Source organism: Anolis sagrei, chromosome 3 (genome assembly GCF_037176765.1).
Source record: "Anolis sagrei isolate rAnoSag1 chromosome 3, rAnoSag1.mat, whole genome shotgun sequence".
In the NCBI taxonomy this organism is placed as follows: Eukaryota; Metazoa; Chordata; class Lepidosauria; order Squamata; family Dactyloidae; genus Anolis; species Anolis sagrei.
In genome coordinates this window covers 110,085,609-110,110,098 of record NC_090023.1, presented here as the reverse complement: position 1 = coordinate 110,110,098, position 24,490 = coordinate 110,085,609, and the positions used below count along the sequence as shown (strand labels likewise).

Here is a 24,490-nt window from a genome sequence, read left to right as displayed (position 1 = left end):
AGCTGGGTTTAGAAAAGGCAGAGGAACGAGAGACCAGATTGCCAATATCCGCTGGATAATGGAGAAAGGCAGGGAGTTTCAGAAAAACATCTACTTCTGCTTCATTGACTACTCTAAAGCCTTTGACTGTGTGGATTATAATAAATTGTGGCAAGTTCTTGGTGGGATGGGCATCCCAAGCCACCTTGTCTCTCTCCTGAGGAATCTGTACAAGGACCAAGTAGCAACAGTCAGAACTGACCACGGAACAACAGACTGGTTCAAGATTGGGAAAGGCGTACGGCAAGGCTGCATCCTCTCACCCAACCTTTTTAACTTGTATGCAGAACACATCATGCGATGTGCGGGGCTGGATGAATGCAAAGCTGGGGTGAAAATTGCTGGAAGAAACATTAACAACCTCAGATATGCAGATGACACCACTCTGATGGCCGAAAGCGAGGAGGAGCTGAGCAGCCTTCTAATCAAGGTGAAAGAAGAAAGCGCAAAAGCCGGGTTGCAGCTAAACGTCAAAAAAACCAAGATTATGGCAACAAGAATGATTGACAACTGGAAAATAGAGGGAGAAACCGTGGAGGCCGTGACAGACTTTGTATTTCTAGGTGCAAAGATTACTGCAGATGCAGACTGTAGCCAGGAAATCAGAAGACGCTTACTTCTTGGGAGGAGAGCAATGTCCAGTCTCGATAAAATAGTGAAGAGTAGAGACATCAGACTGGCAACAAAGATCCGCCTAGTCCAAGCCATGGTATTCCCTGTAGTCACCTACGGATGTGAAAGCTGGACCTTAGGGAAGGCTGAGCGAAGGAAGATCGATGCTTTTGAGCTGTGGTGTTGGAGGAAAGTGCTGAGAGTGCCTTGAACTGCGAGAAGATCCAACCAGTCCATCCTCCAGGAAATAAAGCCCGACTGCTCATTGGAGGGAAAGATACTAGAGACAAAGTTGAAGTACTTTGGCCACATCATGAGGAGACAGGAAAGCCTAGAGAAGACAATTATGCTGGGGAAAGTGGAAGGCAAAAGGAAGAGGGGCCGACCAAGGGCAAGATGGATGGATGGCATCCTTGAAGTGACTGGACTGACCTTGAGGGAGCTGGGGGTGGTAACGGCCGACAGGGAGCTCTGGCGTAGGCTGGTCCATGAGGTCACGAAGAGTCGGAGACGACTGAACGAATGAACAACAACATAAAAATAAAGTTGTTGTTGTTGTGTTATTGCTGTGTATGAGTCTTGTGTATAAGGTGTATGTGTGTGGTTTATAAGGCTTGGGTCTATGAGGCTGATGTATATGATTTATAAGAATTATGAATAAGCCTTGTGTATATGGTGTATAAGGCTTGTAGAGAAGGCTTGTATGTACGGTATATGAGGCTGATGAAGTGGGTTAAATCACTGAGCTGCTGAACTTGTTAACCGAAAGGTCACAGGCTCAATTCCGAGCAGTGTAATCTCCCACTGTTAACTCCAGCTTCTGCCAACCTAGCAGTTCGAAAACATACAAATGTGAGTAGATCAATAGGTACTGCTCTGGCGGGAAGGTAACGGCGCTCCATACAGTCATGCCAGCTCATGACCTCGGTGGTGTCTATGGACAACGCTGGCTCTTCGGTTTAGAAATGGAGATGAGCACCAACCCTCAGTTGGACATGGCTGGACTTAATGTCAAGGGAAAACCTTTACCTTTACCATACGGTGTATAAGGCTTGTATATAAGGCTTGCACATACAGTTATAAGGCTTATATACGGTTTATAAGGCTTGTGGAGAAAGCTTATATATATGTTCTATGAGGCTGATTTATATGGTTTATAGGAATTATGAATAAGCATTGTGTATACGGTGTATAAGGCTTGTGTATAAGGCTTGCATATACAGTTATAAGGCTTGTGTATATGGTTTATAAGGCTTGTAGAGAAGGCTGGTATATACGGGTTCTTGGGTTTTTTTGTTGTGTCAGGAGGGACTTGAGAAACTGCAAGTCACTTCTGGTGCGAGGGAATTGGCTGTCTGCAAGGATGTTGCCCAGGATATGCCCGGATGAATTGATGTTTTTATCATCCTTGTGGGAGGCTTCTGTCATGTCCCCACATGAGGGAGCTCATCCGCCTCTCCCTGGATTCGAACCTGTGACCTGTTGGTCTTCAGTCCTGCTGGCACATGGGTTTAACCCACTCCGCCACTGGGGGCTCAGTATATACTGTATATGAGGCTGATGTATATGGTTTATAAGAATTATGAATAAGCCTTGTGAATACGGCGTATAAGGCTTATGTATAAGGCTTGCATATACAGTTATATGGTGTATAAGGCTTGTGTATACAGTTATAGTTATAAGGCTTATGTATACGGTTTATAAGGCATGTGGGGAAGGCTTAATATACGATATATGAGGCTGATGTATATGTTTTATAAAAACTATGAATAAGCCTTATGTATGGAGCGTATAAGGCCTATGTATATGGTTTATAAGGTTTATGTATAAGGTTTTGTGTGTGTGGTTTATAAGGCTTGTGTATAAGATTGAAATGTACATTTATAAGACTTGTGTATAAGGCTTGCCTATATAGTGTATACGGGTTGTGGGTACGCTTTGTAAGGGGCCAGTGTGCAAACTTGTGTGTGCATTTTCTTTTCCCAGGCCTCGCGCTTGTCCTTTCTCCTTCCCCCTCCTTCCTTCCTTCCCTCCCCGCTCCCCCCCCCCCCCCGCTCCCTCTCTTAATGTATTCCTCGGAGCGAGGCCATCAAGCTGCGGAGGGCTTTGTGTGCGTGAACTTGGCGGCGGGGCGCGCGCACGGAGCGGCGGCGGCGGCAGCGGGGAGAGCGCCATGCGCGGTGACGCCGTCCCGCCTGGGGCCCTCAGGGAGCCGGGGCGGGGGAGGACAGAGGCCCTCCGCTCGGCCGGTGCGGGCCCTCGGAGCCAGGCCATCGTAGTGGTTCTTGTTCGCTGAGGCGATGAGGCGCAGGGCGGGCCTACTGGCGCTCCCTGCGGGCGGCTGAAGGGGGCAGCTAGGCCAGGCCAGGCCAGGCCAGGCAGGGCGCGCGCCTCAGCCTTTTGTGCGGCGAGGAGGGGAGTAGGCCTCGGTCCGAGGGATGCTGTGGGGGCGGCGTCGCGGGGGGCGTTGACCCTCCGCCGGTGGCTGTCCCGCTGGCGGGGCCCGGCTCGGTGGCGCCTCCTCCTGCTCCTCCTCGGCGGGCCTGGTGGCGGGGCGCCCGGGGGAGGATGCTGGCCACGACGCGGGGCTTCCTGTGGTCGGAGCTGGAGACGCGGGCGCTGCTGGGCATCTGGGGCGAGGCCGGGGTGCAGAGCGCGCTGGAGGGCCACTTCCGCAACAGCCATGTCTACCGCGACGTGGCCCGCCGCCTGGCCGAGCTGGGCTTCGAGCGCACCCCCGAGCAGTGCCGCATCCGCATCAAGGGCCTCAAGCGGCAGTACTTCCAGGCCCGCGAGGGCCTCCACCGCAACGGGCACGTCCCGCCCCGGAAAGGGGGGCCCGGCCCCAACGCCAGCGCCTACGCCAACGCCTGCAAGTACTACCACGAGATGGACCGCGTCCTCGCCTCCAGGCTGCCCGGGCTCGGCCCCGGCGCCCCGCGTGGCAGCCCCCCCGTGACCCCCCAGGAAGAGGGCACCGAAAGGCACAGGAGAGGGGGAGGAGGGGGAGGAGGAGGGAACCACCACGGCGCCGCCGCCGCCATCATCGCCGCCGCCGCGCCCCCTTCCGCCGGACCCGGGAGCCTCCTCAGCCGCAGGGAGGAGCAGCATAGGGAGGAGGAGGAGGAGGAAGAAGAGGAGGAGGAGGAAGAAGAAGATGCAGAGGAAGAAGACGGGGCCGAGCTGGGGTCTCCCCCGCGGGACCCCTTCATGCAGGACTCCGGGGAGTGCTCCTCCTTCACCCAGCACCCCATCAAAGTGGAGGGAGCCCCCTTCGCCATCCCAGAAGGTGAGCCAGCTCACAAGCACAACATGGGAGCTGTACAATCAGTGCACTTGACATCCCCATCCTGAGAGTTGTGGTCTGGCACGGCCTCTCTCCAGGACAGGGAAGCCCTTGTAAGACTAAGACTCACATAATTCCCTAGCACTAAGGTTAGAGAAGGCAGTCCCCGAGTTACAAACAGCTCACAGTTAAGAACAGGAAGTGAGAGAAATCTGTTGGGTGAGTGGGCTTATTAACAAAAGACCCTCCTCATAAATTTATTTATTTATTTAAGACATTTATATTCCGCCTTTCTCACCCCCAAGGGGACTCAAGGTGGAGCACAACATATATACAACAAACATTATATGTCGGAACATAAAATCAACTCTAAATATACATAAACACTAAAATAAATTATCTCCATTTTAAAATCAATTGTTGCACAGCAGAGTAATTTAGCAAGAACAGCAAACCCATCACCAGTAGCCCAAAGTGATAAAAAGAACAAAAACACACAGACTAATGTTATCTCTTCCATAGGAGGCTTTTCTTTGTAGCAAAATAATAGGTTTGCACTATTTACCAGAGCAAGGTTTCCATGATACAAATAATGACTTTTATACTTCCTTCTTTGCTTGCACGCTAGGCTTCTTTCTCATGTAAACAGCTTCGCTCTCACAGAGCCTGTTCTCACACCGAAGTTACACAGGAGCTTCACACAGGAGCTTTTTACACACAGCAGCATTCACACAATGGAAATTCACACTCAATGGCCTCCAACCTGGGACTTATCTCACTGAAGCTTCTCACACCAGACCTTCTCATACTGAGGCTTACCTCACACTAAGGCCTTTCTCCCACAGAGGCCTTCTCACACTGAGGGCTCTCTGACTGATGCCTCCTACACACTGAGGCAAACTAATACTGAGGCCTTCTCATATTGAGGTCTACTAACACACTGCAGCCCTGCAGTCTGGCACCTTTTTAACTGCCATGCTTCAGTGCTATGGGATCCTGGGAGGTGTTGTTCTGCAAGGCCATCTCAGCCCAAGAGGGCTGATGTCTCTCAAAACTACATCAAGGATCCCATTGTATTGAGCCATGGCAGTTAGTTAAGTCGAACTGCATCATGACTGCAGTGCAGATGCACTCTTAGTGCAAGCAAAGTTGATCCTTCCTATCCACAGGTTCAACCATCAGCTGCTTGATAATATTCCCAAAAGTGAACTTGATATTGCTCTAAAGGGGCATTGTTTTACTGCGCCATTGTATATAATGGTACTTGAGCATTTAGGTTGGTCCAGGAACCAAATCCCAGCAGACACACAAAACCCACTGTACATTCAGTCACACAGAGCAACCCTTTCTTTTGTATAAAACTAGTTGGGGAAACAGAAAATACCTAATTTACAATCCCATAGCCTATTGTCACCTTGTTCTTCGCAGCCTTAGAAGCAGAGTAACCCTGCACTTCCAATTTACCTGTATTCATTAGGGCTCACTCTTTACTAAAGATTTTTTTACAGACTAAGGGGATTTGTCTTTCAAATCACAAAGGCCATCTGTTAAGAGTAAGGTTAAGAGTACAGGCATGTGTAAGTCTGGAAATTTTAGCCAAAAAATTGACCCCCAAAACCTGGGTTGACCTATCCAAGGGGTCAGTGTGACTGCTGTGCCTTAACTCCTATCAACAAATGATCCATCACCTTCTCTGAGTTAGAGTGGTGAAAGGCAACAGCTTAGTCCGTTCCAAGAGAACTTAAAAGAAGCACTGAACCCCTCTACTCCCTCTGCCTCATTGCGGCTTCTGGCCTTTTTGAATGCCTGGACAGGAAATTGGGCAGGGGGTGTCCCCCTGAGGCAGTATTGGTGTTTTCCCCTCTCTGTGGAATGATCCTTGACTTAATCACGAGTCATTTCAAAACCCACAATTTTGGCCCCCAAGCCTGTCCAGGTATTTTGGACTTCAACTCCCACAATTCCTAACAGCCTCATGCCCTTTCCTTTTCCCCCTCAGCCTCTTAAGCAGCTGATAAGGAAAAGGAAGGGGCCTGAGCCTGTAAGGAATTGTAGGAGTTGAAGTCCAAAATAACTGGAGGGCCCAAGTTTGCCTATGCCTGGTATATACAGTATATGTTTGCCTCCTTCCGTGCATGTCTCCATCTGAGAGGAAAAAATATCTGTTACTGAGTTGGCCATTTTCTTACTATTCCTGTCTAAAACAATGGAAGACAGTTCCCACCATCCCTACTGTGGTGACAACCAATTGCACAAAACTTTGTGTGGTGCAAATCAGGAAAAACATATTCATCTTCATTCTATTAGAAATGTTTTGAACTAGACTCCTGTCCTGCTAGCATTTTTAAAGGCCTCAGCGTTTGCTTCTGCAGGTTGCCTTCCTTTCTAAAATAAATTACCATTGATTTATAATTGCCCCAGGAACATAACTGTGGATCATCCCTGAATTTTGTACACAAGTTGCTAACTCTTTTCAGCAATAAAAAGCACCATGATGCTTGGTGACTTTCTCTTCATGTGTAGCAGCATTCTTTCATACTACTGCACATTTCAGAAGGCACCATGCCATTGAAATATCACACAATAAGGAGCTCAAGTTCCCAAGCCAGACAAAGAATCCTCAGCGTAACCTCTGATCAAATTAGGGGGGTAGAAAATCTTTCAGGTGGAAACAAAATGCTCAGTTTGATGCTCAATATGGTGCCAGACCTCTTACACAATACCATTCAAATGCATTTATATATTATAGGAGCAATATGATGATATATGTACTAATCCCTGCACCATTTGCACATGTATTTCTGTGCTTTTTTAAAATGTAATCACAAGGGATGTTTTAGTGTTTGCATCTCCTCATAAACCTGGGCCCAAAAGCTGACACCCTTAAGCCAGTTTGCTCTCACTTAGAACAAACTCTTGCATGTAAATAATAGCAAAGGAGAAATGTTTACAGCAGCACTCTTTGTGATACAGATATAGAAAATGTGATTAAAACTGCAAATAAAGCAACATGAATATATTGCTGTGAAAACTTAATTTCAGTAATTATTAAAAAATTTAATGCATGTATACTTTTAACCATGCAATCTTGTGGGTGTTTATTCAGAGATCAGCCCCACTGTGTGCAGTGGAATTTGCACCCTAGTAAAGGGGTTGCCACTTAATGGGAGAATTATTTGTCTATTTATTGGAATTTTTCAGATCATTGAAACATAGTCACATTTTTAGTTCTTACTATATTGTCTGCTACAACAATACAAATATTAAATAATGCTTGTAAAACTTTAGCAGACAAGCTGAAAAGGTTTTTACCACATAGTTAAAATAATAGATTATGTACTCTAAAATATGAAAGACAGTTGCTAAATTGGAATTTCTGCCAAGTGTGGAATTAGACACTTTTCACTGCTTAAATTCCTTTAAGTGCAGTTATTCTTGCAAACTAACCCATTTGCTTCTGTTTTAGGTTTTAGGCAAATTAATGCTCACACCAATGCACCACCCTTATTATCTCAGGCTAAAAGATCAAAAAAACGTCATGGAAACTTAACATTGGACAAAATGATGGAAAGGTTTCTACTACAAAGCATGGATACTGAAGAGAAGTTTTACAAATATGAAGAGCAACGGCTTAAAGCTGAGGAAAACCGACGGGAAGCTGAGCATGCTAGGGAGTTCCAGATGTTGCAGATGTTGGGACAGATGTTAGCAGGCATTTCCTCCACAGTATCACAAAGGTCACAGTATATGCCGAGCAATCCTTCACAGAGATCAAATCACCGATCATATGGAGATAATTTTAACTATAATTCTATGACGACTTTATCTCCACCCATAGGTACCAGTTTCTATTGCATAAACATTGTCTGCACCTGATAGTTTAAGATGTGTGCGCCAATGGGTTGTGAAATCCTTAAAAAACAGCAGAATTATTCTTGGGCAGTTTTGGGGGTCGGTTTGCAAAATAAATAAATACATTGAGCTGAGATTACAAAAGTTCACTTGGTCATAGGATTTATGTGAAAGTTCTGCTGTTTTACAGAATTGGTATGGAGTAGATCACAATGGCTTAAACAATTTGCATGGCCCAGGTTTTTAAAGCTGTAGAGCAGGCATGGACAAACTTCAGCCCTCCAGGTGTTTTGGACTTCAGCTTCCACAATTCCCAACACCTGGTAAGCTGGGAGTTGAAGTCCAAAACACCTGGAGAGCCAAGGTTTGCCCATTCCTTATATAGAGCAACCATTTGTGACTAGCAGATTAAGAGGAGTATTCTATTTATTTTGATAATAAAAATGCATCACTTGATGGTTAGCCATTTGTATCTGATCCAGAATTAATAGTTTCTCTTAATAGTGGCCGAGGTAGAATGTGTTGGTATTGGCAACTACAAAATATAGTTTAAAAACAGTGTATGAGTTGTTAAAATAGATTTCTTCAAGAAAGTTTTTGGGTATTTTATATATAATGATCACTTCCTGTTCCCTTTCATATGTGGGATTTACTTTTTTAGTAGGAATTAGTAGGCATGGACACACTTCAGCCCTCTAGGTGTTTTGGACTTCAGCTCCCACAATATTTTAGGTAGCCTAAATCTTTATTCAAGTTGTTATAGGAGCTGGAATCCTGTTGGGAAGTCACAAATGAATAAGCACTGTAGTAGCAATACTATGCAGTACTCCCATCCTGAGCTCCCAATCCCCACTTAACATGCATTGCTTCTGTGATTGATGAATGTCTGAGCTAACTTCTGTAATTCTGTTCCTATACCATCCCACTCGCAGTCTGTATTGAGATGGGCAAGAGTTGGGTTGACTGCCAAAATTCCCCCTCATGGTAGAAATTGCTCTCATGAGGCAATATAGGACTGTCAGCCAGCTGGTTCCTGAGGGGCAGAGGAGCAGACCCCTATGGAGTGCAGCAACGCCTGTATGATAAATGGAGATTGAGTAAATGGTCATCCAGCCTCTGCTTAATAACATTGAGAGAAGGGGACTCCAGCATGCTCTGAGGCAGCATGTTCCACTACCAAACATCTCTTACTGCCAAGAAGTTCTTCCTAATGTTTTGGTAGAATCTCATTTCCTGCAGTTTGAATCCGTTGCTCCCAAGCTTCCCAGCAGTTGGAAACCAGCAGTTTTGGGACCCCAGTATCTCACAGGACTCCAATATATTAAATTGATGTCCCGGTTACTTTAATCTAAAGTGTGAATTATATTTACTTGAATCGTTATGCATTTAGGTGTTTTGACAAAGTACTGTCGAACTAAGTAGTTTAGAGCAGTGATATTCAGGTTATCTGATGTACAGGAGTAGAGGTCCTTTTTGTCTGATGTGCCAGGAGCAAACACTAAACTTGTGCCTATTGATACAATTGTTTGTTTCCTGAAAATCTGACAAAGAGTAACAACACTGTTTTGAGGACTGGCACTTTAATAGAATTGGTTTAGGGTAAATGGCAAGAAAAGCTGTAATTCTTTAGAAAAGGGAAAAGGCTGGATGAAAGGCCTTTAGATGTGTACATAGCTGTGTTCATACTTCTGTTTTTTGTGATTTCTCATAGTCAAGGAATATCACACATTTGTCTAGGATCTTTAGAGATTTAATCCATGGTATGCAATTTGCAGTATAGAACTCGGTAAAGTCTAACGTTTATTCATGGGCATCCTTTTGTGCAAATTCTTCATTTTTGTGATTGTTTAGAAAGATCTGGATGCAGTTTCTGGAATTGATACTGGAAGCCTGAACAGATCTGGAATGGATTTAGCATGTGCCACTGTTCTAATTCATCATGGGTATGCCTATCCCAGAATAGCGTATTGCAAAAATAAAATGCTCACAAGTAGAATAAAATATGATAAGGTATCTGTATCATTGGAAGAGCACTACACATAGGGTGCGTGTGTAAATAATAAGTTAATATTATTGATCTGTTGCATTTCCAGTAAAAATTTAGATCTCTATTCAATTGCTAGATTTATTTAATAATTGGGATTTCCATAAATGTTTTGCTGTTCAGCTGTTTAGAGTTTTTTCCTCTTACAGATTTTGTCCTGTATACTATTCACTGTCCCTCCACAGGTACTTAATGGTCCTTATCAAAATGTTTCTGATTGTGACAACGAAGCATAATTTGAACGGGTTGTTTAAAAAGTACATAGGATATGCTTCAATAGAAACACTAATGAAGACCATCAATTTGATAGCAATTAATTATGTAATTTGAACTATCATTTAGAAGATTAATTACCAAGGCTGCAGAAATATGGAGGATTAACTTTGCATGAATGTATTCATTTTTGGACCTTGAAATAAAATGCACATGTGACTAAAACGTCAGCATTTTCTCTCCTAAAAACTGAGCTAAGACCATTCTGATTTGCAGTTAGAGGTTTAAGTGATTGAGACCCCAGCCCATGCCTTATAGCAGCACAGTTTCCGTCTCGTCAGTGCTATTATTGCAGTTATAGGAGTTAATTCAGTTCATACAATTTCCAGCCCATGTGTCTGCAATACCTTTTCTAAATGACTCCTACATTATGAGTCCATTTCAATTGGTGCTGAGGCTGCAGCCCACTTTCTATTTACCTTGAAGTATTTATTTATTTATTTATTTATTTACTGTATTTGTATATCACTTTTCTCAGCCTGTAGGCAACTCAAGAGTAAGCTTCACTGAATTCATTGGGATCTGAGTAGACATGCTTAGACCTATAGGAACTGAAGTACTTCTGTTTCTTAAAGTCCAGATTTGTAGAACACCTGACAAGGACTGACATGAGCTTCATGTAACTGACATGAGCTTTAAAATTTGTGTATCTGGTTCTGGACATGCAGGAAAGAAAGCAACAATGTGCATGCATTTTCTTAGAACCTTCCCTTCCAAAAGCATGTGATTCTGTCCCATTATGAGTGTGGGAAGATGATGCCAGTGTGTGAAGGTCCAAAGATCTCCTTCTGCATTATTTTGCGAATGATTTTACAACTGCTTGCTTAGGTGACGATGGTACAGAACTGAACATGGTTCAAAAAAGCAAATAGACACCAACCCATATGTTTTATTTAAGTACTATTATTAATAAGGTTGTGTGAGTTGTTGGGATGTCTGGTAACATGAAGTAGATTTGGTGTTGCAACAAGTTGAAAGACTTTTTATTTATACGGTTGAGCCTGCATACTGATGCACATGATGTTAAATGAACTAGAGACCCTCAACTCATGGTTTATTTGGTTTAACTTCTGGACCTGTCAGGAACCAGTGCTCAGGCTTATTTTGTCCACTTATTCTTTCTCTGGTTTATTGGGAGAGGGACAAGCTGGAGTCTTGAGTCTTGTCAAGTTAAGCTTTCCGTAAACCAGAAGTCTGTTTAGCCGCTCCTGCTGCAAATAGGAGTAATCTGGCAGTATGTGCCAGAAAGCTACTCTGGAATAAATATTCTTGTTTACATTGTAATTAACATGATGGCCTGATTTATGACAGGTATTCATTGTGTAAATCAGGCCATTTCAATGATGGTGGAAATCAGGTCATCAAGTTAATTAACAATATAAGCAAAAATATTTAGCATTGTAATTTATTGGAAGTATGTTATAGTCACATTATATTCATGTTTTGAAACGTTCATATTTGACATAACAAATTGAATGTCTGCTTTTTCAGTTATAGAGAGATCTTTTTCAATGCACAAAACACATTCTATAAAGGAAATGGAGAATATATTCCAACTGGTGCGAAACATCATTCCTCCTCTAACTGCCAAAAAACATAAAGGCCAAGATGGACGAATAGGAATAGTTGGAGGATGCCAAGAGTAAGTGAAAATATCATTCAAATACTACTTAATCACCAGTGATTCAGCAGTCTCTCCCACACCTTTGACCATTGGTTGTGCCACTTTGATAGCTTAGAAGAAACAGGGCATCCCCTCTCCACAATTTTTTAAAGAGCTTGCTTCTCTGTTTATTGTTTGTTTGGGTTTTGTTTTTTTTTGTAATGATCAGTTTTTAGATATTGCAAGCAACCAGTTGAGTAACTGTTTGCAAGCATAATATACTTGTTGCTGTGAAAGGCATGAGTAACATTTATTGCAAACAATACAGTTCTTTTTTTAAAAAAAGGTGAAGCCAAACCACAAGAGACACAGTTGGGACCCCTCCTCAGAATCAGCCCCATTCTAGGGTAGGTTTTAGGAAATGCAGCACTTGTGTCTGCTCTTTTTGCTGCCACCATCCACTGCTGATTACACCTAATTTTTTCTTGGGTTGTTACTCTATAATGTTTAGGAACAAAGGGAGGCAGTCTGAAGAGTGCTTAGTAGCTAGTTCCTTCAACTTCTTTCTCTTCTTTCTGCAGATTTTTTGTTTAAATGGGACTTAAACAATTGATTGACCTTTAAGATGCAATTAGGAAAGCAGACCCACCCCAATTGTCTAAAAGTTACAAAATCCCATAGGAGAAAGCAAGAAGAGCACATTTGTCAAATTCAAGGCCTGCAGGCTGATTCCAACCCAAAACGTCATTTTATGTGAACGATAACCCCTGTATTTATTATTAGTCATGATGACTAGAACTGATGGGAGTTGTGATGCAGTATCATCTGAGAGGCTGCAGTTTGTTCTGTTTAGTCAGGATAGTGGGATTTGAATTTAGATACAGGGCTTGTGAATGTGATGTCTGATTTTAAAATGTTACAAAGCTACCAGTGCTGTTGGGTTGCAATTCCCATTATCCTCAGTCCACATGTCAGATAATCATAAGTGATAGGAGTTGCCATTCAATAACCTCTGGGCACCAAAAGTGCGTAAAAACTCAAGAGCACTGATCATTATGTTAAAAAATTATAGTTGGCTCTCTTTAGCCACGGATTCTCTATCCATGGATTAAATGCCCCTTTGACGGCAACCGTAAGTCTGATGTGATGAAAATGAGTTTGAAACCCCTGAATTAGAAAGTATGAAAATAAAGCAAGAAGGCAAATTCTAAACCAAGAAATCCATATAGTTTGATTTATGTTTGCATTTTATGTTGGCTGTGATAAATTGAGAAAGATAGCTTGAAAAAAGAGATTTTGTGCTGTTCAAAATAACGTGGGGTTAATTGAAAATAACTACCCCATCTTTTACATCATACCCAAAAGAAGTGAGTAACGGATGGGAAGCAGGAGAAGAAATTAATACTTTCCTGTCAAGTTTCTGAAACAGAGGAAAAACTTCAGTTTTAGGCATTTTAAGGAAAGTTGAAATGATAAACCAGTGTTACACTGGGTCCTAAATCTAGTGTTTTGGGAATACTTATCATCAAATCAACGGGAAGTCACTTTTCAGAGTAGATTCCCAATCTAGTTTGGACTCAGGTTATACTTTAGAATAATCATAATATTGTTGAGTCAGTTATTAAGGCGAATCATAATTAGAAAGGAAGAGAGCACATAGGTGGTGGAGTGGAAAGGCTATTTAGATCTGATATCTGTTGTGATTTAAGATCAATTTGAGCTTATTGATAGGAGTAATAAAGTTTCCACTTGATCCATCAGCATTACTTGAAAGTCTGTTCACTGCTTAGCTAAAAAAGTGTAAGTAATCATATTCAGATATATGTCCTACAGTTGCAGCTCCTAGTGGAAAAAGAGGAGGGATAATAGAAATCCATTGTCATTAGAATTTTGACAGCTGTATAAAAGCTCTTAATGTTTAGATCCCAAACCATAAATCATCTGCTTTTTGAGATACTATGGATTATTATGAAAACTATTAGTTTTTAGGAGAAATGATATTGGTGCTCACTGCTGAAAAAGAGCATGTGAGGACTGTGTGTTTATTTCACAATCCTGTGAGCCCAGAAGAGTGGAATATATTATTACATGTAGAATTCAGATCCCAGGGAATCTCACCTTTCATTAAAAAGAGACTATTTCTAGCCTTTAGATTTACAAAGGTATACTTGAAAGTGTATAGGTAGGGTGAAAATCTTAGAAGCTGGAGGTGCTAGTCAAATAAAAATTTGACTTCCTACAGAGCTCTTTGTTCCTTCCCATTTGTGGGGGAGGGACAGTATTTGATCCATGAACTGCATTATGGCATATCGAAACAATCTCCTTCAATAAATAGTTGTGAAAACTGAATTTTTCCAGTAACAAAGGGAATTTTTCTGTAGATTCCATTTTGTATCAGTTGCTTAGAAACTGTTATCCTGTCAAGTTTATTACAAGATAATAGCAACTTGCAGTGATACTGTATTTCCTTTTTGTAAAAGTATGTGCTAGATTTGTTATCATGGATTAAGTCATAGCATTGTCAACAGTTAGTAATTTGTGGAAACAAGCTAATCAGTTTATATGATTTTATCAATTTACACTTGTCCATATTAATTCATGAGACAACTTCATTGTTTATACAGTATTTTTGGGGAAAATTTGCACTGCATTGTGGTGGTATAATTTTCAAGTTTTAAAAATTGTAACTAACAGAAATTTAAACGTGAGTGTGTTTTAGTTATTCTTTAACTGAATTTGTTATCAGTGACATTAGAAATGTAATAGTTTCCTGATCTAAACTTTTTCCATTTGTAGGTATACTGGGGCACCATATTTTGCTGCAATTTCAGCTCTCAAAGTGGTAAGCTTTTTTTAGAAGTATAAAGTGGAAGTAGATGGCGTTCACCACAGTCGTAAACTCAGATCCATGGCTGGTTAGGAGAAGGGGCAACATGGGCACGATGTGTCCCTTTTCCCTGAGCTGATGAACACAGGGAAAGGATGATGGCACCAGTACCCAATCTGAATGGCAAATCAGGCCAAATAGGACTCAGTCCCACTGTCCAGATGGCTCTAAAGCCTCATGATGAGTTTCCAAAATGGGCAAAATTGGTTTAAAGGAGGGAAGTGTAATACCTACTAGCAGGCCCGCAGCCAGAATATTTGATTCGGGTGGGGGGGGGGGGGGGGCAGTCTGAGTGAAAGAAGGTCTACCCTAGCAAACCTTTTGTATTGTTACCCCAATACCCCCATGCATATGGGATATGTTGAGCATGGTGATCAGATCATGATATGAATAAACATAATAGTTTAAATAATGTACCAGTAAGGCCTTCTTGTGGACCACCATGAGAATTTGGGGGGGGGGGGGGGGACTGAAGCCCCTCAAGCCCCCCCCCCCCCCCCCGGCTACATGCCTGCCTACCAGAATCTGCTATCTGTTGTGGGCTGAGTACTGTACTCTGTTTTTCACCAGTTTAGACAAGCCCTTAGAAATAAGTTGAAATTGAAATGTCTACACAATAGGTAACTATGATTTTGCAATAGCTGCTTTTATAAATGGATTGCTATTTTATTCATGTTTGTTGAGAGGAAGAATGGGTATCCTCTTTAGTTATCCTAGACTGGTATGGAATTTGGAGAACTAGCTTTTATATGGAGGGATAACTGTTAATGTCTGATATTAACAAAATTGTGTCATTGTAGTCAATGAGACTTATTTCCAGAGCAATGCATATAGGACGTGGTTGGTAAATGTAAACCACAAGAAATAGATTTGATAGAAGTGTGTAAACAGTGTTTGGGCAAAATGAATCTGGAAGATATGAAACTAACCTTCTTTGAGTAGTTAATGGTGTTAAATAAATTCCCTGTACCTGATGACTTACTGTGCGGTTGGGCACCCTCTAAGAGTTAGAGAACTGCTTTACAATTCCCCAGTCCTCAGTGGGCTTCACTATTGCCATTCTTGTAAACCCTGAAAACTACTAGCTACTTTGAGAGTGTATTTCCTGTTGGTTCCATGGTGGGATTGAACCTGAAACTGCATACACACCCCAGAATGATTTTTTTTCAGTCAAGAAATGGGGAGGGATTGATAGGAGTGGGGAGCAAGGTCTGCATAGAATCTCTTTCCCCAGCTCTGTCAGTACATGATACATAATAAAAATGATGACAATGCTATGGAAAACAGGCTATGGAGAGGCTTCGGATTAAGTTGTTGACTGTAGAACTCGGACTTGACATGCCAACTAATTCTATTTTGTACTGTTTTATATGGTATTTAATTTAATGTTAATGTTTTACTGATTATGTAATTGTTGTTTTATCTATCGTATATGTGGGGCATCAAATGGTTGCCATCTGTAAGCTGCCCTGAGTCCCCCTTCCAGGGTAGAGAAAAGCGGGGTATAAATATTTGAAATAAATAAATAAATGATACCCGCACCTGGTTTAGCACAATGATGACAAAGACTTAACTATATATAAATATCTTCTTAGGGTGCAGATCTATCCCATGTATTTTGTACCAAAGATGCAGCATGTGTAATCAAGTCTTACAGCCCAGAGCTCATTGTTCATCCAGTTCTGTAAGTATCCTGGTGGGTCTTTCTTGCTTTTTGCCTTGTATTTTCCCTTTGCAACTTAACAAAGATAAAGTCTGAAGTTGTGTAAGAAGAGTATTTCATGTTCAAAGCTGGAATCAAAGTGTCATATATTTTTGTTTGGATATTCATGCAAGACTCAAAGCAGAGTCGATCTGTATTGGATGAGCACACTGTGTGTGGCATTTTGTGTGGGTTTTTAGAATGGCTGACATCCCCTTTGGTTAAAGGAGAATGGTTATATCTCTCCTCTTCCATTTCTGGCCGTTTGAAATAAACATTACCTTAAATGTGTTCCAGCACATTGGTTCTTGAACAGAAAATTGGGAACCAGGGGTTGAAATAACTTGGAAAAAATTGGGATAGATTCCTACACCAAAAAAGAACAAGTCAACATGTTTTTAAACCTGAACTAACAGTATTCTAACATGAAAGAAAACAGTCGGGCCAGGTGTGTTTTGCATATGTAAATGAAAACATTTTCAACCTTCTAGAGACCATTTTCAGGCTTTTCTGAAATGCATCCAGGGGTTATCTTTTCTTTCATCAGCCTGCACTCTTCTATTTTGGTGACCAGACTTAATCTATAGTGCAATAATAGCCTCAAAATATTTGCAGTTGATCTATGGAACGGCCCCAGATTATGATTGAGGATGACATGATTTTAATAGTGAATGCAATGTTTTACATGTTTTAATGTGCATTTAATTTTAATTTTAACTTAAGTGTATTCTGTTTGTTGTCCAAAGGAAGTGAATAGTTGCCACATGTAAAATTGCCTTGAGTCCCCTTTGGGATAGAGGAAGATGGGATACAACTAGAGTAAACAAATAAATGATTGTATTGTCGAAGGCTTTCATGGCTGGAATCACTCAGTTCTTGTGGGTTTTTTCGGGCTATATGGCCATGTTCTAGAGGCATTTCTCCTGACGTTTCGCCTGATTTATGGCAAGCATCCTCAGAGGTGAGGTCACCTCACCTCTGAGGATGCTTGCCATAGATGCAGGCGAAACGTCAGGAGAAATGCCTCTAGAACATGGCCATATAGCCCGAAAAAACCCACAACAACTGAAAAATAAATGATTGAATAAACTTAAGTGATCCCACGTATTTTTTAACATAGTGGGCTAGCTGGTGGGGCAGATTTATTTTTGCTCTCCTTTTCTCTGGATTTTGCTTGAATACATTCAGTAAAGGATTTTGGAGGCAGCTTATTTTAGCTTGCAAGCTTTATTACATTGTTTACTGCCAACACACTGCTGCAAGCCAGCTCACAAAGTCTGCATTTCTTCCTTACCCATCCTACTCATCTGACGCTGGTGAAAAACACAGGAGTGTGGCTGGTTGAATGTATAAACACTTTTTTAAACAGCTTTGTTGTCAGACGCTATATTAACTGAAGTTTGCCTGTACTGTTGAGTGATTTTATCCCTCCAGGATCTTCCCAGAGAATTGCAGCCTTTAAGCCTCATTCTTTTATGCTTAGTAATGGAACTTCACACATGGGACTGCAGTGAAGATTGTCCCACTTAAATTGGGAAAATAGCACGTGTTTGCATTACAAGGATCAGACCTTTGCAAGCCTGCCATTCTGTGCTCTATTTCCCCCTTTAGGGATAGGCCTGATGCTGTTCATGAAGTGGAAAAGTGGCTACCACGATTGCACTCGGTTGTCATTGGCCCTGGATTGGGGAGAGAGGATGTACTGCTTGCAAATGCTAAGGTAATTTGGATTTCAATATCTTGTGTAGTAGGCCTCTTTCGTACATACCCTATTCTATTCATGAACCTCCCAAAGACTTGCCCAGAGTCTCAATAGGAATATGCTGCTCAGTCAGATGAAGGCCATGGAGTGCCTGGCTCCTTCCTGACTTCGTTGTTTTACAAGTCCAGAGGCTATGAAAAATAAAATATTCAAAGGCTTCAGATAAGAGAGCACAGTGCTTATTTGCTATTAACAGACAATTGCAGAATTTGTTTAGAGAACAGGACCAGACATGTTAACACTCCTAGTTGAATACACCCATATGTTCAGAGAAAGATACTGAGTTTAAAGCAAAACAAAGATGGTTTGCCTGGAATACCTCACTTTGGTATGGACGTAGGTGAAAATAGAAAAAGAAAAAAACAGGAAAATGGGCCATGTTATTTTATGCCTTAAAGTCATTTCTGACTTTTGGCAGCCCTAAGGTGGGCCTATAGCAGGGTTTTCTTTACAAGATTAGTTCATAGTGGATTTACTTTACTTTTCTCTTAAGCTGAGAGAATGTGATGGGCCCATGCATTTCTAGGCACATAATCCAGTTCTCAACCACTACACTTGCTGGCCCTACAAATGAAGGATGACACTGTCAAATCAATGCATGGTGTGATTTAAGGAATTGTTTTCCAGTAAAATATAAAACATAATGTCAAATTTTTAGTATGCCATATATTAGAACGTAAGGTAGATAAAGCTTTTAAATTAAAAGAAGCAGCATTATTCTTTAACACATCACACTACTCTCCTCAGCCATGTATTCCAAAAGCCAGTGAAAAATAATATTTCAAGTTACTGTAATGGAGAATTTATTCTGTCTTCTGGAATTCTATGTAGCTTCCATGGAAGAGCTATTTAGTTTTATGTTCTTGCTAATATAAACCACATCTCCATCCCTCCTGGGTGTGTTTGCTGCAGTTGTTTACAAAATAATTATTTTGTTTATATGTTTCTAAAAAACTCTTTGCCGAATTCACCAAGCTGTGTTAGGAAAAGAGGGAACAATGTCAAAATTAACTTGTTTTGCTGATATGTCTCCCTCTAATTAACTGACAGTATGTAAATTAGAATTACGGATGCCCAGAATAAAAATTTGGCAGCAAACTTTGTGTCTGTATAGTGGGGATGGCAGGCTTGCAACATGTGGGAAGTTGCAGAGAGCTTCACTTTGAAGTTGTCAAAGAGTAGAGTGATTCTCGTAACAATTTGTCACTGTCTTATTTTCTTTTTCTTTTTTAATGTTTCCTATTCAGATTCAGAAAGACTTGCCTTTATATGGCTATATAAAAAAACATTGATAATAATTTCGCCATCAGGGACAAAACTTGAAAATGCTTGTTCCAGTGAAATATGTGAAAAAGGTCATCCCTATTTTAAAGCTCATTTAGTATGGCTAAAATTACTTCAATCCTGAATACAATGTAATTTTAAAACCTAATGTATATTATTACTGTGTGAATTCTTTTCCTCAATCACTTTCATCCAAAATGGAGTCCATTTTAAAAACAGTTACTTTTTTTAACAGGGTATTATAGAAAAAGCCAAGGTCAAAGGAATTCCTATTGTAATTGATGCCGTAAGTATTATAGTTCTATTGTTTACTGTGTGCAATGGGCTAAACCCTTGTGCTGGCAGGACAGCTGGCCGAAAGGTTGGCGTTTTGAATCCAGGGAGCGGGGTGAGCTCCCATCTGTCAGCTCCAGCTTCCCATGCAGGGAAATGAGAGAAGCCTCCCATAGGATGGTAAAACATCCAGGCATACCCTGGGCAATGTCCTTGCAGACAGCCAGTTCTCTCATACCAGACACAACTTGCAGTTTCTCAAATTGCTCCTGACATGAAAGAAATGGGCTTATTCCCATGATATCATTCTTGTCAGTAAATGTCTCTGTTTTATTGCCTGTGCAGGATGGCTTATGGCTAATTGCCCAGCAGCCTTCGGTTATTCAGAATTATCCTCGAGCTATTCTTACCCCAAATGCTATGGAATTTAGCAGATTATATGAAGCAATGGTAAGTTCATTTTTAGTTGATATTATACGAGCAAGTCACATTCAGAACCAAACTCCCCCTTCAGTGCAGGCCTGTCCATATTTACTTAGATAACTCCTCTATGTTTTGGAAGGCTTAGTCCCTATAAATATTTCACCATTAATGTTATTGATATACAAATAAAATGCATAGGAGGTGCTAACCCTGGCCCCAAGTTTTCTGATTAAGTGTTTCCATAAAATACTCGTAAAAGAGATATTTCAGGCCATCTAATTGTGGATATTTTTACATTGTATGATTTCTTTCCCATTATTTTAGCTTAGGGATCCCGTAGATAGTAATGACCAGCATGGATGTCTGCTAAGGCTCAGCCAAGCCCTAGGAAATGTGACAATTGTCCAAAAAGGAGAACGAGATCTTATTTCAGATGGAGAAAAGGGTAAGTGAGGGAAATGTGTGTGTGTTTTTTATGCATTGATGGATGTGGTTGGAAAATAAAAACTATTGCATATATTAAACATTTGAAAGAGGAGAAATGAAGGGAAAGTAGCAACACATACATCATTGTAAGTCTTAAGTAAAAAGAATGATGGAATTATGGTAATGGTCAGCACTAAAATAAGAACATTGTAACTCAGATGGTAACAATAGATTTTGTGATCCAGAAACTTAGCTATTGAAGCCATTTTCAAAACAAGCATATGATGCAGCTGTATAGTCATAAAACATTCATCACTGAAGAGTGGTGGGAGTTTTTTTGGTCCTAAGTGATCAGAATGATACCAAGATGAATAGGTTAGCACCAGAGAGACCTTCTAGAAAGAGGATGCCATAGCAAACACACAGTGCTTTCATGGGTATTGTTCATAGGCTTGGTTGGCAGAATATTTATGTATTTGCAGTACTTATATTCTTTCCTTCTCACCCCGAAGGGGACTCAGGGTGGATCACAGAACACATATACGGCAAACATGCAATTCCGATTATACAGTGATAAGACAGGCAACAGATAGAGGTATATATAGGTGTCTTCTCATCAATTGGCATTTATTTATTTTATTTACCACACTTTTATCCCGCCCTTTTCAGCCCGAAGGCGACTCAGGGCAGCATAGACTGGCAACAATTAGATGCGGAACACACATAAATACATTGTTTAAAACAGGTTAAATCAAATAATAAAATTCATATAAAAAGCAATTTAAAACTATAAAAATCAATGACTTCCTGGTTTAAATCCATGTCCATGGCATCTTCTGGAGGCTGTGCTCAGTTCCAGCCACAGGGGAGTGCTGTCGCTCCATCTCCTTATCAAAGAGCTTTTTTTGTTCATAAACTTTTTTCTCCAAAACACTGTGCCTAAAATACATTGTGCCGCTTAATGCAGTTCCTATTCATCTACTCACAATTGCTGTTTTTGATCCACTAGGTGAGCAGGGGAGTTGGGCTGAAGGGCAGGAGCTCACCCTGACCTGGCTTCAAACTGTTAACCTTTCGGTTGCCAGGATTTATTGCAGCTGCAGCTTCTGATTAACCTACTGTGCTAAAGCCAGCCCACATAGTATCCCATAGTACTCTCTTGTTATATAGTATCCCACAGCACACTCTTTAAAGAGGGAATGATGCCTTAGATTCAAACTGGCTCATGCTTAAAGTGGTCATATTGAAATTAATGTAATTTCTGTTGACTGCAATCCCACATATTTAAATAATCTGGATTTCAAGTTTAGGTTTATGCAATCAAAGCACCAGGTTACCTTATTTGCACCCAGCACCACCAGGATGATCAGGTATGCTGGGAGGTGTAATCTTACAAAACCTGGAGTTCTAGAAGTCTCTCCCTAAGTGCAGCCTCAGTATCATTTTTATTTATTTCTAACTGCATCTTGTGCTGGATTTGGAAGTTTAATAGCATAATTTAAAACATCATTGTCTGCCACAATGTAATATTGGACAAAATGGTAAACTTTAATTTATTTAGATAATGTTTTTCAGTTAAGTGGCATTTCATGGGAGTATATACCATTAAATTGATAAAACATCGTGATAAAGGAATGATGGATTAACTCTGTTGTGATGGATAAGTACTTCTGTGGTTTTCTGTTCCTATATTATACTTCATTTTTCCTTCTGCCTTCCATTTGTTTAGGAAATTATTATTATGTTTCTCATTCAGTATTATCCCCAAATTTGTTTTTGAGAATAAATGGCCAACACACCATGACTATGCCCTGTAGGACAAATGAGATGAAAGAGATACTGAGAGTATGCGTATAAAAGGGGAGAGAGAATCAGAGAGTGCACATGATAGTGTTTGTCAAAGTTTGTAGTCATATGCTACCTTTCCTTCTATTTAAAAAACAGCTGAGTAGTAATATTCTAGAACAGGGGTCCCCAAACTTTTTGAACAGAGGGCCGGGTCACAGTCCCGCAAACTGTTGGGGGGGGGGGCGGATTATAATTTGAAAAAAAAAATGAATGAATTCCTATGCACTCTGCACATATATTATTTGCAGTGCAACCCCCCCCCCCAAAAAAAATAAAAAACAAAGACCCACACTTCTATATAAATAAAAATGTAATGTTTGTTTGTGGGATTAACAGAACTCAAAAACCACTGGACGAATTGACACCAATTTTAGACACAAGACACCTAACAACCCAATGTATATCCTTCATTAAAAAAAAATGATTTTGTCATTTGGGAGTTGTAGTTGCTGGGATTTATAGTTCACCTACAATCAAAGAGCATTCTGAACCCCATCAACGGTGGAATTGAACCAAACTTGGCACACAGTTCTCCCATGACCAACAGATATTTGCATGCCTCCTTGGAGACCAGAGCGGCCGGAGCAGCGGGTTCCAGCGATGGTTGGAGCAGCGCCGGGTGGGCGTGGCCAGAGAACGCCAGCGTCTCCTGGCCATGCCCACCCGGTGCCGCTCCGGCCTTCGCAGGAACCCTCTGCTCCGGCCACTCTGGTCTCCAAGTAGGCAGGTAAACTACAAAAGGCTTTGGAGTTGTAGTTTACCTGCCTCCTTGGAGGCCAGAGCGGCCGGAGCAGAGGGTTCTTGCGATGGGCAGAGCGGCACCGGGTGGGCGTGGCCAGGCCAGGCCGCGCGGGCCGGAGAAAGGCCTTCGGCGGGCCGTAGTTTGGGGACCCCTGTTCTAGAAGCATGAGGATAATATACATAGTTTACTTGGCTGATATTACCAGCTGTAAGAGCAACTGATCACATGGGAAATAGTTAATGGGCATACATGACGTTTTAAAAAGAATTATTTCTTTCCCAGACAGAAAAATGTGAAGCAGACATGCAAATATCTTTTTGTTGTCTTTGTTTGGCTAACATCACCCAGACAGCTCCAAATCTTGAAGAAAATAACCTTCCGTTGGTGCATCTTTGAACATTAAGTTTTCACAGCTTTACACAAGTCATAATTCAGTGCTAATATCTCATTTTAATTCTTGTTCCTGTAAAACATCCTAGTTTTGATATACTAGTAGTCAGCTGTGCTTCTGATGCATACTTGCTGAACACCTCTCTCATCTGTCATAAGCTCTACTAAAGCCCTATGAGGAATGGCTGAAAGAGCTGGGCTTGTTTAGTCTGCAGAAGAGAAGGCTGAGAGGAGACATGATAGCCATATATAAATATGTGAGGGGAAGACATAGGGAGGAGGCTTATTTTCTATTGCCCTGGAGACTAGGACGTGGAGCAGTGGCTTCAAACTACAGGAAAGGAGATTCCACCTGAACATTGGGAGTTGCTGTTCAGCAGTGGAAATCTTTGCCCCAGAGTGTGATGGAGGCTCCTTCTTTGGAAGCTTTTAAGCAGAGGCCGGGTGACCATTTGTCGGGGGTGCTTTGAATACGATTTTCCTGCTTCTTGGCAGGGGGTTGGACTGGATGGCCCACAAGGTCTCTTCCAACTCTATGAGTCTATGAAAGAGAGGCTGAATGTCTTCCACCAGTTACATTTCTGTCTTCCAGTGCTTGTATGTAGCCATGAAGGAAGCAGCAGAAGATGCGGTGGACAAGGGGATCTTCTCTCAGGGTCTCTTGGAGTCCTGGCTCACTGGGCCTTGCTTGCTGGACCAGAAAAAACAAATGGGTAAGGCAATTATGGCACTCAGACCATCTTTAGAGGATGAGTCCTGCAACTGAGTAACTGTTAAAAACTAATGGTGTGGGATGGGGAAGGAAAAAAGGATGCAGTCAAAAGAAATCTGAATGTGAGGTTCAGGTCAAACCAGCTAAGTCAGGAGGAAATAAACCTCCAATATTTTACTTGGGAAGGAAACAGATCATTCTGTATTAAATGCCTGGATAATTAATAAGTAATTAATAATGGAGAAGTAATAGCATTACTTCGGTAGCCCCTTGCAGATGTCGTATACTCATATACAGGCAGTCCCCAATTTATAAACATTTGACTTACAAAC

The 24,490-nt window shown here is 41.4% G+C and overlaps 1 protein-coding gene across 5 annotated transcripts in view; it reads left to right on the top strand.

Annotated features, from left to right (window-relative positions):
* NAXD (NAD(P)HX dehydratase) overlaps positions 1 to 24,490 on the top strand; it is a 35,049-nt gene that overhangs the window by 7,104 nt on the left and 3,455 nt on the right. For 3 of the 5 annotated variants that reach the window (XM_060769597.2, XM_067466852.1, XM_060769596.2), the window contains exons 2-9: positions 11,598 to 11,748; positions 14,506 to 14,551; positions 16,192 to 16,280; positions 17,910 to 18,018; positions 19,580 to 19,630; positions 19,963 to 20,067; positions 20,365 to 20,485; positions 24,039 to 24,159. In XM_060769597.2, coding sequence (XP_060625580.2) covers positions 11,598 to 11,748; positions 14,506 to 14,551; positions 16,192 to 16,280; positions 17,910 to 18,018; positions 19,580 to 19,630; positions 19,963 to 20,067; positions 20,365 to 20,485; positions 24,039 to 24,159 — 793 coding nt within the window. The other 2 variants (XM_060769595.2, XM_060769598.2) reach the window with 2 other exon arrangements.